At 55.9% G+C, this 15,312-nt stretch overlaps 1 protein-coding gene across 1 annotated transcript in view; it reads left to right on the top strand.

The window, feature by feature from the left end:
• Window positions 1-15,312, top strand: part of LRP1 (LDL receptor related protein 1) — an 80,172-nt gene that overhangs the window by 23,238 nt on the left and 41,622 nt on the right. The window contains exons 7-20 of the mRNA XM_024736604.1: window positions 1,717-1,879; window positions 1,989-2,211; window positions 3,245-3,434; window positions 3,902-4,045; window positions 5,219-5,455; window positions 7,093-7,273; window positions 8,142-8,364; window positions 9,496-9,697; window positions 10,046-10,171; window positions 12,256-12,396; window positions 12,488-12,613; window positions 13,038-13,154; window positions 13,585-13,665; window positions 15,101-15,268. Coding sequence (XP_024592372.1) covers window positions 1,717-1,879; window positions 1,989-2,211; window positions 3,245-3,434; window positions 3,902-4,045; window positions 5,219-5,455; window positions 7,093-7,273; window positions 8,142-8,364; window positions 9,496-9,697; window positions 10,046-10,171; window positions 12,256-12,396; window positions 12,488-12,613; window positions 13,038-13,154; window positions 13,585-13,665; window positions 15,101-15,268 — 2,322 coding nt within the window. The remainder of the gene's footprint in view (window positions 1-1,716; window positions 1,880-1,988; window positions 2,212-3,244; window positions 3,435-3,901; window positions 4,046-5,218; window positions 5,456-7,092; window positions 7,274-8,141; window positions 8,365-9,495; window positions 9,698-10,045; window positions 10,172-12,255; window positions 12,397-12,487; window positions 12,614-13,037; window positions 13,155-13,584; window positions 13,666-15,100; window positions 15,269-15,312) is intronic.

The following is a 15,312-nucleotide window of genomic DNA, read 5'->3' as shown; positions in this document are numbered from 1 at the left end:
TGAGTCAGTGTCAGGGCCTGGCCAAGTTCCTTGAGAGCCGTGTTCCTGTTCCCTGTGCCCCCCACCCCTACCCACTGTTAGGAAACAGCCCCTGAATCCCTGTGAGGGAGGGGGGAGGATTAGGGAGGGCTGAGCAGAAAGCCTAGTCGTTATACCTGTAGCTGTGTAGGGACTGAATAATCCTTACCAGGTTGAGTGTGGCTAGTGGGGATTTCAGTAAAAAATAAATAAATAAATAAAAAAGTTTCAGCCAAAGACAGGTGGTCCAAAGACTCCTTTACCTGCTGAGGAAATTGGTGGAAGTGGAGTGCAGGGCAGGGGTCCCAGGGAGTCATTGTCTTGGAAACTTCCCTGCTTGCAAGAGGTATCACCTCTGATAGTGGTAGTTGGAGGGGGCAGTGGGTGGATGGGAGCCAGTGGGTCCTGGAGTGAAGGAGCCACACCGCCCCCCAGGAGGCCAGCAGGGGTCCCGTCCCCAGACTTCCTGCCTCCTAGACTTCCTGCTGCCCTTGCCCCACCCCTGATCTCTTAGGCCCTTTTGGCCATAGACTGAGTATGGGCACCTGGTCTCCATCCTCTTCCCCCACTCCCACCCTTCTGAAGCTCCCCCTCTTTCTGAGCCATGCCTCAGTTTACCTTCAGAGTCCTTTGATGGCTCTCCTCCTCTGCACTCTCTCCTCCAGCCCTATATCTTTTTTTTTTTTTTTTGCGGTACGTGGGCCTCTCACCCTTGTGGCCTCTCCCATTGCGGAGCACAGGCTCCGACGTGCAGGCCCAGTGGCCGTGGCTCACGGGCCCAGCCGCTCCGCGGCATGTGGGATCCTTCCGGACCGGGGCACGAACCCGCGTCCCCTGCGTCGGCAGGCGGACTCTCAACCACTGCGCCACCAGGGAAGCCCTCCAGCCCTATATCTTATTCCCTGCTCCTTCCCACCCTCCCGAGGACTGGAGGAAATTGAGCAATAGGGACATTGAAGAAACAGGGGAATGGGAGTGAGTACAGGAAGTTGGGCCCATGCCACTGGTTCTAACATTTTGCCACCATGGACCTTCCCTTTTCCATCTCTGTGGGCCCCATTTGGACATTCTCTTCTCTCAGAGTGGATTTATTGATGGATGCCCTGCTTTTCCACTTTTAGAAGTCATGCAGCACGTACAGCTTCCAGTCCGTGCTCCTAGCTGGTGTGATATAACTCGACTTACCATACAAAGATGATGAAAGTCCAGCCAAAAGCAGAGATGTGTGATGTTTTATTAGCCTGAGTGCTGTTATCTAAAGTAAAAGCAGATTTAAAAAATTCTGGAATGAGCTAGTAGACCTATCCTCACTGCCTTTTGGAACCCCAAGAAGTTGGTCCCATTCAAGCAGGGGCTAGAGTTGGGAAACCTGTCAGTCAGCCAACCAGCCACCAATTATCCAGTGCCCCTGTGTGCCCACCCTGAGCTCGGCATGGGGAGCAGTGCTGTGTGGGAGGATACTCAGAGACTTCTCTTTGGAGAGACCCTGTTGGTGAAGGGTGGCCAAGAGCACAAGGCAAAATGTGCCACTGCCAGTAGCTCCCGTAAGAGCTCAAGGAGGAGAGACAGCTGTGGCATGGGTGGTGAAGGAGGGCACCCCAGAGGAGGTGGGCTTCCCATGGTAGGTTCTGCACCAGCAGAGGGTGGGCATGTCTGTGGGAGGACCGCCCCCATAGCCCTTTCATTCACACTCTCCAGACGTGGAACAGATGGCCATCGACTGGCTGACAGGCAACTTCTACTTTGTGGATGACATCGATGATAGGATCTTTGTCTGCAACCGAAACGGGGACACGTGTGTCACTTTGCTAGACCTGGAGCTGTACAACCCCAAGGGCATTGCACTGGACCCTGCCATGGGGTGAGCGGGGCAGGCAGGGGCACTGGCCCTGGAACAGGGAGGCAGAGGCTGTGGTAGAAGGGAGGGTGCCCAGTGTCCAGACCCCATTTAACATGCCATCTGCTCACAGGAAGGTGTTCTTCACTGACTACGGGCAGATCCCCAAAGTGGAGCGCTGTGATATGGACGGGCAGAACCGCACCAAGCTGGTCGACAGCAAGATTGTGTTTCCTCACGGAATCACGCTGGACCTGGTCAGCCGCCTCGTCTACTGGGCCGATGCCTACCTGGACTACATTGAGGTGGTGGACTACGAGGGCAAGGGCCGGCAGACCATCATCCAGGGCATCCTGGTGAGGAGGAAGTCTTGGCCGGGAAACCCTTCTCTGGGCCTCTTGGGAGGGCGGGGGACAGAATGGGAGCGTGGTTGCCCTGAGCCCTCTGGTAGGGAGGGGGTGGGCACGAGCATCTGGGGGGAAGGACAGAATATGGCTTCCACTCGGACGGCCACAGTCATTTTAGAGACCACCTTTTACTTCCCTTTTCTCATTTGAGTTGGGTTCTTACACAAGCTCCTGGAAAATGAGCAGTCAGGTGTCTCAGTTCCCTTTTGGCGGCTGAAAAAAGGCAGGATTCAAAGAGGTTAAGTGATTTGCTTGAGGTTACACAACTGGGAAATAGCACTTGCACCTAGTCTAGAAGCCCTTCCAGTTCAGAGATGACATCTCTCTTCTGGGATAATTAGGGTGACCCTCCATCCCGATTTGCCTGAGACTGTCCCAGTGTCAGCCCTGAAAGTCCCCTGGGCCAGTCTTGGACAAACTGGGACAGTTGGTTACCTTAGATACATTATGCAGGTAGCAGAGGCTGTTATCAGGCTTGCTTGGGGCCAGTCTGTTCTCTCAACCTTCCCAAAAGCTGGGAGCTAGAGGCGGGCTAAGAATGTTCCCTGTGGACAGAGTGTAGGGCCCAACTCTACTTCAGTGCAAAATCATCCCATCATTGAATGTGTGCCTAGTTCTGAGAGGGATATGGTTCCTGCCCTCAAGGGGTTTGAGCCGAGTGGGTAGAGTAAACCCACAGATCACCAGACAGTGGATTACAGCCAGAAATGGAGTGTGGAAGGAGAGATTGTCCTCTCTGGTTAGAAGATTCCAGAAGCCCTTCAAAGAGATGCTCTGTGAAGGATGGATGGGATTTGACAAGCATATCTCAAGAACAGGCTAGTCCAGAGGAGACAGGAGTAAAGCACGGAGTCAGACAACTGTGGAATGAGTTTGGGGATGCAAGTTACGGAGTCTGGAAGAGAAGCTGAGGGGCTCACCAGGGGCAGAGGGAGGATTCTCTTCTCTTCTCATGTTGACCGTTCCTGCCTGCCCATCTCAGATCGAGCACCTGTATGGCCTGACAGTGTTTGAGAATTATCTCTACGCCACCAACTCAGACAATGCCAACGCCCAGCAGAAGACAAGCGTGATCCGTGTGAACCGCTTCAACAGCACCGACTACCAGGTCGTCACCCGTGTGGACAAGGGAGGTGCCCTCCACATCTACCACCAGCGGCGTCAGCCCCGAGGTGAGCGGGGTTCCACAGCCCCGCTAGGGACACCCCTGATTCTCTTGTGGCATGACTGCTTCTCCTAGCCATCCACCCCAGACTACCTCCTCTCCACCGTCTGCTTCCCCTGCCGCCCCTTCCTGCCCGTCAGCCTCCAGATCCCACCCCCAGGGAGCCCCTTGCCCCTATTCTACTCAGGACGTAGATCACCCCTCCCAGTTCCCTGGCTGGTCTAGAGTAGAAGCGCCTGGCTGTGGGCAACAGTGTGACTCTGTCCCCTGACCACAGAGGTCCCCACCCAAGAGTCTGAAGGCTGGGTGGTGTCAGAGCAGAGGAATGCCGGTCCTGTGGCTTCCGAATCCCCAGAGGGGACAACAGGCACAAAGACCTTAGCAGGAGGGAGAGTGGTCAGACTGCAGGAAGCCTTCTCAAGGCCTGGCACAGGGGCTTTGAGGGGTCCTGACCAGCTCTCCACTCTGCCCCAGTGAGGAGCCACGCCTGCGAGAATGACCAGTACGGGAAGCCGGGAGGCTGCTCCGACATCTGTCTGCTGGCCAACAGTCACAAGGCGCGGACCTGCCGCTGCCGCTCCGGCTTCAGCCTGGGCAGTGATGGGAAGTCGTGCAAGAGTGAGTGACAGGGAAGGGCTTGTGTGCCTGCTGGGGTGGGACAGGAGGGGTCCTTACCTGCCTCCCATAGCCCAGCTGCATCTGTCTGAGATGCAGAAAGATGGAGGGGCTTACCCAAAGTTTCGCCCTGGTGAGGGACAGGGATGCGACTTGCACTCCCATCCGAGAGCAGGGCTTATCCCGCTACCCAACTCAGGCTCCGGAGAACACTGTCAACTGGCCCATTCATCCCTTCATTCCTTCCTTCATTCAACAGGTATCTAGTGAGCACATGCTATGTCTGGCACTGTCCTGGCAGTGAGGGTTCAGCAGTAAACAAGATAGACGTTGTCTCTGGCCTCATGGAGCTTATAGTCTGGCAGGGGAGGCAGACAAACACATAAATAACTTGAGGTGAGGGTAGGTGTTAGGAAGAAAATAAAGTGCAGCTTAGAGTTAATGATGACAGCGAAGGCTCCAGTTTAGACAGCAGTCAGGGAAGGCTTCTCTGCGGAGGTGATATTAACGTCAAGCACTCTGTGAAATGAGGAAGTGAATCATGTACCTGATAGGAGAGCGTTTCCGGCAGAGGGAATCTGTAGTGCCGAGGCTCAGAGGCCAGCGTGAGCTTGGTGTGCCCGGAGAGCAGAGAGGCGGCAGGGGGACGGGAGCGGGGCAGCGCGTGAGTGAGGGGAGATGAGGAAGGGTGTTGGATTATATTCTAACTGGAATGAGAAGCTCTGGGTGGCTTAACAGATTTGATTCACGTTTGTAAAAATGATCATGCTAGCTGCTGGGTGGAGGATGGGCAGCAGGGAAGTGACAGGGCGCTGTTTTTGCGGTATAGGCAAGAAGTGATATGGCTTAGACTAGGATGAACAGAGGAAGTGGTCAAAAGGGACCTGATTCCAACATATTTGGGCCACTAATTTCACTACTCAACAGAGAGCACTTACTGAAGACATGCTACTTCCACCCCATTTCTCACCCCTAGAGTGTATAGGAAAAACCCCCCAGGGCGTTGTTCCCTGGACCTTACATGCTTATGTGTCTGTCCATGTGGTTCAGACCCCCTGCTGTCCCCACACCCTTGACCCAGTACAGCCGGGGCATTGGCTGGGTGGTGCTCGTGTGTGTGTGTGTGTGTGTGTGTGTGTGTGTCTGACTTTGTGCCCCTCCTTGTGCCTGCCTTAGAGCCGGAACACGAGCTATTCCTCGTGTATGGCAAGGGCCGGCCAGGCATCATCCGGGGCATGGATATGGGGGCCAAGGTCCCCGACGAGCACATGATCCCCATCGAGAACCTCATGAATCCCCGGGCCCTGGACTTCCATGCTGAGACCGGCTTCATCTACTTTGCCGACACCACCAGCTACCTCATTGGCCGCCAGAAGATCGATGGCACTGAGCGGGAGACCATCCTGAAGGATGGTAAGGGCCCCAAAGTGGGAGGTGTGTGGATGGGACCCCCAAGGCACACGCCCACCTGAGGCAGGAAGTGATTTGGGGCCTGGGCATCTCTCTCCTGGTGCCCTTCCAGCGTGGAGAGTCCCCAGCTGACTGGCTAGCTGGGCTGGTTGGCATGGAGATGAGGGGATAGACAGATTGACCCCTGGGTGACCCCCTTCTTGGCTGAGCCAGAAAGAGGCCGGAGGATGGATGGCTAAGGCAGTGTGGGCCGTCCTTGCCAGCCCTTGGGAAAACTCAGGGTCTCTCTGCCATTGGCTCTGAGCCCTGGAGCTTCATGCGGCACACAGCCGGGGAGAGGCCTGAGGCTCTGAATCGGCGCAGACACACCGGCACACGTGTGTACACACAGGGTCTGTGCAGCCAGACCTCACGGCCGCCAAGAGCTGCATGCTTACATGTCCTGAGAAAACTGTGTTTTGTGAATGGAATCCAGTTTTTCCCTCTGAGCTGCCCCAGCAGGTCAGCAGTGCACTGCCTTCTGAATATCCATCGGCGTGGAGGCTCTGAGCCTCCGAGCGAGCGCTGCACCATGCCTCCCGGGTGTTAGGAACTCCCAAACCTGCACTTGGGCCCCCAGGACAGGGCTTCCTAACCAGTCAGTCTGGCTGGTGCTGGTTACCACCCCTCGGCCTGCTCTCCATCCCCCACCTCGGCTCAGAGAACCCCAGCCGTCAGCAATCATAAGACTTCGGGGAAATCAAAAGTAACTCCTCATCAGGAAAGGACTGGGGTTCCCTATACCAGGGATGCTATTTAGCTTGAGATGAAGCCTGTGGCTAAGTGAAAAATCACTTCCTAACTTATTCATTTTGTTAGCTCAGGAGTTTTAGGCCTGGGACGTGGCGTCGCACTTGTGCCCAGAGCCACATGCCTATTGCTTCAGCTGTCCACCCCAGCTCAGGTCCTGACGTGCCTTCTCAAGTGAGCCCACGTGTGCCATGTAGGTTTTCTTGCTGCCATGTGCATCTTTTTTTTTTTTTTTTTTTTTTTTTTTTGGGGAAGGGGGCCTCTCCTCTTTCGCCTCCTCAAAGCAGTTTCTCAGAGCTATATGAAATGCTGTGTCCCAGGTTGCAGTCCTCATTTTGCCCCAAATAAAACTTAACTCGCAACTCTCACATTGTGCGTTTTTTTTTTTTTTTTTTTTTTTTTTTTTGCGGTACGCGGGCCTCTCACTGTCGTGCTCACTGTCGTGGCCTCTCCCGTTGCTGAGTCCAGGCTCCGGACGCGCAGACTCAGCGGCCATGGCTCACAGGCCCAGCCGCTCCGCGGCCTGTGGGATCCTCCCGGACCGGGGCATGAACCCGTGTCCCCTGTATCGGCAGGCGGACTCTCAACCACTGCGCCACCAGGGAAGCCCTGCCATGTGCAGCTTTGAGAGACCCCGACTCAACACAGATGTGGCAGCACAAACGACCTCCCAGGCTCCTTCCTCCAACCTCTCATTCCATCCCCTCCCAGCCACTGTCTAGGGCACAGGAGTCTCCCTGCATTCCCCACTAGCCAAGTGCTCCAAGGTGCAGGTATCTTAAGAGCCAGAGGCAGGCAGATTTGAGCCTCCTTTGAGGCTCTCCCTCCTTGCTCCGCCCCGCCCACTGCAGGCATACACAATGTGGAGGGCGTAGCTGTGGACTGGATGGGGGACAATTTGTATTGGACGGATGATGGGCCCAAGAAGACCATCAGTGTGGCCAGGCTGGAGAAAGCTGCTCAGACCCGCAAGACCTTAATCGAGGGCAAAATGACACACCCCAGGGCCATTGTGGTGGATCCGCTCAATGGGTGAGTCCTCCCACGGCCTTGGGAGGGGAGGAGCCAGGGACTGCGTGGGCCTCAGGACTGGGGGATAAGAGAGAGAGTGGACAGGGGAGGGCAGCCGAGGTGGGATGCTTCGGTGAGAATTGGGCTGAAAGGGGAAAAGGTGTCCCCACCTACAGGGCAATAGGAGTGATGCTCTAAACACATGCATAGAAATCTGGCCCTGTCACTCCCAGCGGGCCCTCCCCTGGCTCCCCCTGCCCTTATCAGCCCCGGGGTCCTACAGGGTCTGCCTGCAACTCGTTTGACCTCATCTGCTCCTCACATCCTGCATTTGCAAGTTCTGTCCCCACTGCCTGCTGTCTGTTCCTTAAACCAGCACTCCAGCTCTTCCTGCCTCAGGGCTTTTGCTCTTGGAGTTGCCCTGCCTGGGACTCCCAAGTATTTGCATATGTGGCTCCTGAGCATTCACATCTCAGCTCAAATGCCACTTCCTCAGAGACGCCTTCCCCACCGGCTGCCCGGGCACTCTCCATGCCATGCCCCTGCTTCGAGTCCCTCCTGACTCCTATTGCTCTGCGTTGTGTGTGACCCTCTCGACTGACTTGTTTCTTGTCTGTGTCCTGGGTGGGACATATCCGTACAAGAGCAGGGGTTTGGCTGCCTTGGTCTCTGCTGGGTCCTCCAGCGCCAGAACTGTGCCCAGCTCAGTAGGCATTCAACAAATATTTGTTGAATGGAGGAATGAATGAATGAAATATGTGGGCTAAGGGTGAGCAGGGCAGGAAGACCCCTGTGAGAAGCTCTGGGATGGCCCGTCTGGATTGGGATCACAGGGGAGGATGTTGATGGCAGGGGTGGCTATGTGGTGCTGACCAGTAGCTGCCCACAGGTGGATGTACTGGACTGACTGGGAGGAGGACCCCAAGGACAGTCGGCGAGGGCGGCTGGAGAGGGCCTGGATGGACGGCTCACACCGAGACATCTTTGTCACCTCCAAGACAGTACTTTGGCCCAATGGGCTGAGCCTGGACATCCCAGCTGGGCGCCTCTACTGGGTGGACGCTTTCTATGATCGCATCGAGACCATCCTGCTCAATGGCACGGACCGGAAGGTGGGCAGGCGTGCACCTGTGTGTGGGTGTTCATGTGTGCATTGCTGGACCACATTTCTGTGCGGGTGGGGCTGTGTGTCTGAATGTGTGGGCGTCTGTGTGTGTCCGGGCCTGTGTGCTTCACGTGTGTTTACCTGTGAGCCTGCGGGTGTGTCCCTCTGTGTGCTTGTGTGCCTATGTCTTACGTTGTTTGAGGATTAGCTTCTATCGGAGTATCTCTGTGACCATGCACATGGTCTGTGGGCCTGACCACCCGTGTGAACACCTGAGCATACACCTCGTGTGCACCTCTGCCTGGTTGTGCACACGCAGGCAGCACACACTGGTGTGTGCCTGCACTGTGTGCCCCTGTACAGGTGCGAGATGCCTAGAGACGGTGTAGACGCACGCTCGTTCATTCCGGGGGCTACGTGCTTCATCCATGAGCCCCGTGCAAGTCTAGGCGTGTGGACCGAGCTCTTTCATGGTATATAAGGCCCTTTGTGGTGTGGCCCCTGACCGTCTCTGTGGTCCTCTTTCACCCTCTGCTCCCTGTGTCCCGGCACTTGGAACAGCAGCACTAGACAGCTTTCGAGTCCAGCACACGTCAGGGTGCTGCCCTCTGCTGCCTCCACCCAGCTCCTCCACAACTGGCACAGCACTCAGGGGCGGGCCGCCTCCTCTGGGGTGTTGTCTCCAGACCCCCCTCCGCCGTGGACAGCCTTGTGTGCCTTTCCTGAGACAATAGGCAGCTCCAGCGAAGGGATCCCGTCTTTTCCATTTCTTAGTGCTACCTTAATAGATCCTGGCAAATGTGTGGTGGATGAAGAAACGAATGTATGGATCCTGGCTGTCTGCTCACTACTCTGTGTGTGCGTGCGTGCGTGCGCACGTGCGCCTGTGTTGGAGGGATATGAATGAACATGAATCAGCCCGAGAGAGGACTGTGGGCATCTCCCCATCCGCGCTCTGCTGGGTTCAGGGTCTGGCACTTCACGGTGTGCACACTTGGGGGCTTCTAGGCTGATGAGGGAGACAAGTCCCACACCCAGGCCATGGACATATGAGTGTACAGAACACTGACCCCCCGGGCCTCCCTGAGGCACCCCCACTTGTCTCCCAGCTCCTTGGTCACCTCTTCTCCATTCTTAGATTGTGTACGAGGGTCCTGAGCTGAACCACGCCTTTGGCCTGTGTCACCACGGCAACTACCTCTTCTGGACCGAGTACCGGAGTGGCAGTGTCTACCGCTTGGAACGGGGCACAGGAGGCGCGCCCCCCATCGTGACCCTTCTGCGCAGCGAGCGGCCCCCCATTTTTGAGATCCGCATGTATGATGCCCAGCAGCAGCAAGGTACCCCTGGGCTGGGACTTGGGTCTGGGGTGGGACCTAGATCGGGGGGTGAGGCTCCTGTGGTGGGTGAGGGCACTCCCCAGGGATCCTAGGCTCTAACTTTGGAGACTCTCGGGAAGAGAGGCCCCCACCCCAATTTGACCTTCTGTGTTCCCCATCTCCCCCCTGCCCCATGACTGCATCTCCTCTTCTTCAACCCCTCCATATTTCCTCTTTCTGTCTCCTCCTTTTAATGCGTCTCCTCCCCCGGCCTCTCATCTCCCCTCTCTGGCCTTTCCTGACCCTGCTGCAACCCATCCCCTGTCCTCCCCCTCCTTCCTCCTCCCACCTGTGACCCCTCCTTCACAGTGGGTACCAACAAGTGCCGGGTGAACAATGGCGGCTGCAGCAGCCTGTGCCTGGCCACCCCTGGGAGCCGCCAGTGTGCCTGTGCTGAGGACCAGGTGTTGGACACAGACGGTGTCACTTGTTTGGGTACGAGGGGCCCAGCTGGGGTGGGAGGTGGGGGAGCAGACCCCAGCAGGAGGAGGCCACGGTGTCCCCGTCGGAGATGAAGGAGGCAAAGAGGGCCCTGGGGGCAATAGGAGGTGAGGGATGGGGTGAGAGAAGAAGGCTCTGAGGGCTGGAGGGTGTTTAGGGGTGACCAGGGGGTGGGAGGTTTGGGAAGGCATGAAAATCAGGGAAACCAAGTGAGGAACAGGACAGCTATGGAAAGAGAAAACCATTAACTTCTTTTACATTTATTTCCGCATTATTAAATTTATACAACAATAGTTCAGAATATTGGAAATTAGAGGAGAGAAAAAGAGCCCAATCTCACCAGCGAACACCACTATATTGTTAGTATTGTGGTAAAGGCACACCGTCCTTTTCTCCTTAGGTGGGTTTTCACGTGGTTGGAATATACTGTATATAAATGTTTTCTGCCCCTTTTGGCTCATATATGTCACCAATTTTCTGTGTTATTATTGCATTATTTTAAATAGCCCCATTTTTTAATAAAAGCGGGTCATGCTCATTGTAAAAATAAATGAACAGTATAGAAAAATACAAAAGAGAAAGTACAAATCATCCCAAACTCCACCACCCATAGATTGCACCGTTACCATTTCAGTGAACAACCTCCCAATTTCTCTACATATTTACTTTTGCTGTTCTGTTTCCTGCATTTGTCACTTGACAATGCGTCGTGAACACATCAGCAGAATTTCTAATGGCCAAAATATATTTAATTGGGTAAACATCCGTAATTTACTGAACCATTTCTCTACTGTTGGATGTTTAGGTTGTTTCCAGTTTTTTGTTGTAATCACAGCCAGCGTTTATTGAACATGGACTATGTACTACACATGGTTATAAGCAGTCCTAATGCAGTAACTCATTTACTCCTTAAAATATTCCTGTAGGGAAGGTATCTTTATTACCCCAATTTATAGATGAAGAAATTGAGGCCCAAAGTTAGAGCAGGGGTTTGAACCCAGGAACCCTGACCCAGAGTCTGTTTATTAATCACCTCCTGTGCTATTTCTTATAGCTTCATGCCTTCCCATATTCTGGATGATTTCCTTAGGATAGAATCCCAGAAGTGAAAATGGGTCAGTGGGCCATAGTGTACACCTAAGAGTGAGTGACTGAGGCCAGGTGCAGGGCAAGAGGATTGGTGAAGAGGAGCTTAGAAACTGAGGGGCCAGCATTATGGAAGAGTCACCTGTGTGCACATTGAAATCACGAAGAATAAAGAGGGAGTGATTCTGGAGAAAGTGACCCTGAACCAGGAGCTAAAAACCCTTAAGGATGCTGGGGACTAGCCTGGGGTCCTTTGAAGTAGGGGTTCGTATATAGTCTAATAACGTGAAAGTCAATACTGATTTTTCAGAGGGGAGAGAGGGGGAATGGTCTGGAAGCACAGGTGAGGAGCAAGGCGGACACATACAGCCTCCAGGTCCAGTGGTCCTTGGGACCCACAGGATTAGAGGGGGTGAGAGATGGGTCAGAAAGGCATGCACAGAGCAGTGGGGTCCAGGGCCAGGGACTGACATGGGCGTCCTGGGCTTCCTGAGCTTACCCTGTGCAAACACAAAGGACGAAGTGATTTCACTGCTGATAGCCAAAGGCAGACGGTGGTGGTGAGGTGTGAGCTTTCACTCCTGCCGGCAGAGTTGATGCATTTGTGAAGGAAAAAGTCCAGGGACCAGAGCAGGGGCCGAGGGTCCTGGAGATGACTTCCAAGGGGCAGTTCATGGAGATGGCAGGGAGGGGCAAGGGGCGGGCTGCTCGGTGGGGACAAAAGGATGGGGGGCTCTAGGCTCTCTTGGAAGCTCCTTTATTCTCAGACCACATTGAGGTACTGGAAGCAGCAGAGCAAACATCACCCTTGTGGCCTGAGAAAGAGTTGCAGTTTCCACCCAGATAATTTCTTCACGAAGAACTATGCACTAGGAAAGATGACTGTGTATATTATTTTAAAATCATAAAACAAGCCAACAGAGGACAGGGGGCTCAGCACCTGTCCGTGACCTGGGTCTGACTTTCCCCCTCACGCCTCGTGGTGCCCACAGCAAACCCGTCCTACGTGCCCCCACCCCAGTGCCAGCCAGGCGAGTTCGCCTGCTCAAACAGCCGCTGCATCCAGGAACGCTGGAAGTGCGATGGGGACAACGACTGCCTGGACAACAGCGACGAGGCCCCCGCCCTCTGCCGTGAGTCCCTGCTGCACAGCCGGCCCTTGGGCAACAGCTGGAGAGCTGGGGCCCCCTCCCTCCGGCTGACCCCTGACCTCTCCCTCCTCAGATCAGCACACCTGCCCTTCGGACCGGTTCAAGTGCGAGAACAACCGTTGCATCCCCAACCGCTGGCTCTGTGACGGGGACAATGACTGTGGGAACAGCGAAGACGAGTCCAATGCCACTTGCTCAGGTGTGGGAAGGGCGTGACCACGCCGGCACCCCTCAGTCACCAGGGCAGGGCAGGCGGGGGAGCCAGGATTGGGAAGACAGAGGGGCCTCAGGGAGAGAAAGGAGCACGGGGCACCCAGGGCAGAGGGGAAGGGAGGACAGGGTTGGCTGGGAGGCCCGTGCTTTCAGGGGACAGAGCACAGCTCTAGGTTGGGGATGACAAGCAAGGCGGGTGGATCTTCTCCTTGGAGGACACCAGCGACCCCTCGAGAGACGGGGTGAAGCGTCCGGTGTGAGACCACGTAGGTGATTTTGAATGATGTCTCTAAGAAGAATAGCTTTGAGGTCCTTGGGGAGACTTCCAGAGAGGCAGAGAATAATAGCAAAGCAAGTGAAATTAAAGAGGGGACTCAGCTGTGAGCACTCACGCCCATCCCTGTCCCCAGCTCGCACCTGCCCACCCAACCAGTTCTCCTGTGCCAGTGGCCGCTGCATCCCCATCTCCTGGACGTGCGACCTGGATGACGATTGTGGGGACCGCTCCGATGAGTCAGCCTCGTGTGGTGAGCAAGACAGCAGGAAGGCCAGGCTGGCACGGGGAGGGAGGGCCCACGAGAGCGTGCCCTGGGGCGGGAGTGCTGGAGAGACCCTGCAACTTAGTACCTGGGTGGCCTTGGGCAAGTTGCTCGATCTCCGTGGGCCCCTGTGAGATTCATCTGCAGAGTGGGGATAATACCGGCATCCACGTCACAGCACTGATGTAGGGGTTCAGTGAGATCATGCGCGGAGAGCACTCAGCACACGGCCTGCGTTTGGTAATTAGTTGCTTAGAAAAAAAGGATGCTTAGAGGGGTAGGAGTGAATGGGCAGAGTTCCAGGCCAAGGCACCTCCACTTAGCCTTCCCTCCCCCATCTGGCTGGGCTGAGGGCTGCTGGTTATGGGTTGCTAAATAATCTTGAGGACCCTACTCAGCTACTCTTTCTCCCTGACAGCCTATCCCACCTGCTTCCCCCTGACTCAGTTTACCTGCAACAACGGCAGATGCATCAACATCAACTGGAGATGTGACAATGGTAAGAGCTTGTTTCCCTTCACCTGCCCTGATTCTTAGGCAAGCTAGAAGCCACAGCCAGGCCCTGGGTGGCAGGTGAAGGGGTTTTAGAATCAAGCCGGGGCCTTCCTCCAGTTCACAGAAGTCCCCCTGGGTTGTCCGGGAGAAATAAGGACAAGCTAGAAACACTGTGGGGGAACCAAGATGGACCCAGGGGATACCTCGCCCATCACCTGTCAGTGCCATTCCTCCCCGGGCAGGGCCTGAGCTGCCCATCCTCTGGCAGAGGCTCAGGGGCCAGGGAGAGATGAGCAAGGAGAGCCCATGCCCAATGCCATTCTCCCTGCAAACCCCGTCTCCTGGGGTCCCTCCAGGCTCTGGCTCCAGACTCGGGAGCCCACCTGGCGGTCAACCCTGGACCAGGTGATGTCAGCCATGGGGGCCAGTGGACTGTTGTGTCTGTGCCGTCTTGGGGCTCTGGTCGTGTCTGGTGTGGTGTTGTGATGTGTTGCAGCAGTGGCTCGAGCCCTGGCTAATGTGTGTGAGGATGTATTGGGTCAGCCCCACGTTGCCCCTCATCTTTGCCGTGTCTCGTGTGCCAATGGTTGCCTTGGCGGTTTCTGTGTTTCAGAGAAGGATTGTGGGGACGGCTCTGATGAAAAGACCTGTCCTGAGCCTGCCGGTCAGTGCATAGAAGCACATGCACCATCTCCCCTAGAGCCCCAGCTGGCCTTGGGCCTCCTCCCAGGAGCCCCATGCAGCTCCCCACCCCAGAGCTCCTAGGATGTGAAGGAAGAGCAAGGAGGGAAAAGAGAGAGGAAATGACAGAGGGAGAAAGAAAACAGTGAAAGGGAAAGCAGAGAGGGCAGAAGGAGCCTTTCACAGGAGAGATGACAGAGAGGCGGGGACAAGAAGACCAAGACATGGGGGAAGGAGAACGTCAGAGATGCAGAGGCAGCTGGAGAAGAGGCAGGAACACAACCCAAGGGGTCGGCCAAACCCGTCTTCTCAGGCGTCTTGAAAATGTGAAGGGAAGTCTGGTGCCCCCCCCGCTCCACGAGGCCCAGAAAGCGGGACATTGGCTCAGTCAGCCTCAGATGCCTTCAGGAGGGGGCCCCCCCGGCCTTCCCAGCTGCAGGCAGTGCCCCTCATGAGCCGGGAGCCCAGAGCTTGGGGCTGGTGATGCCCACGCTCAGGGCGGGGCCTGATTAACACCTTCCCTCCCCAGCAGAGAGGCCTCACCTCTACTCCGCCCACCTTTGTCCCGCCAGAGCCAGAGAAATCCCTGCCTTTCCCCCAGAGCAAGCGGACCCCTGTTCCCACACCCTGCTGAAAGGGGAAATGGGGCGGGTGGAGGGTGGGAATGGGGAGGTGGGAGTGGGGGCCCCATGCTGGGGTCATAGAGAAGGCCACTCGCTGACCCCCCACCCTCCTCTTCCCTTCTTGCCTCCCCCCAGACAATGACTGTGGGGACAACAGTGACGAGGCCGGCTGCAGCCACTCCTGCTCTAGCACCCAGTTCAAGTGTAACAGCGGGCGCTGCATCCCCGAGCACTGGACCTGCGATGGGGACAACGACTGCGGGGACTACAGCGATGAGACACACGCCAACTGCACCAACCAGGGTGGGCACCTAGGGACCAGTGGGGTGGGGACCAAACCATTCCAC

Source organism: Neophocaena asiaeorientalis, unplaced genomic scaffold (assembly GCF_003031525.2).
Source record: "Neophocaena asiaeorientalis asiaeorientalis breed wild unplaced genomic scaffold, Neophocaena_asiaeorientalis_V1.1 scaffold134, whole genome shotgun sequence".
Taxonomy (NCBI): Eukaryota; Metazoa; Chordata; class Mammalia; order Artiodactyla; family Phocoenidae; genus Neophocaena; species Neophocaena asiaeorientalis.
Note: the sequence above shows the minus strand (reverse complement) of the source record. Positions and strands in the feature narration are given on the sequence as shown.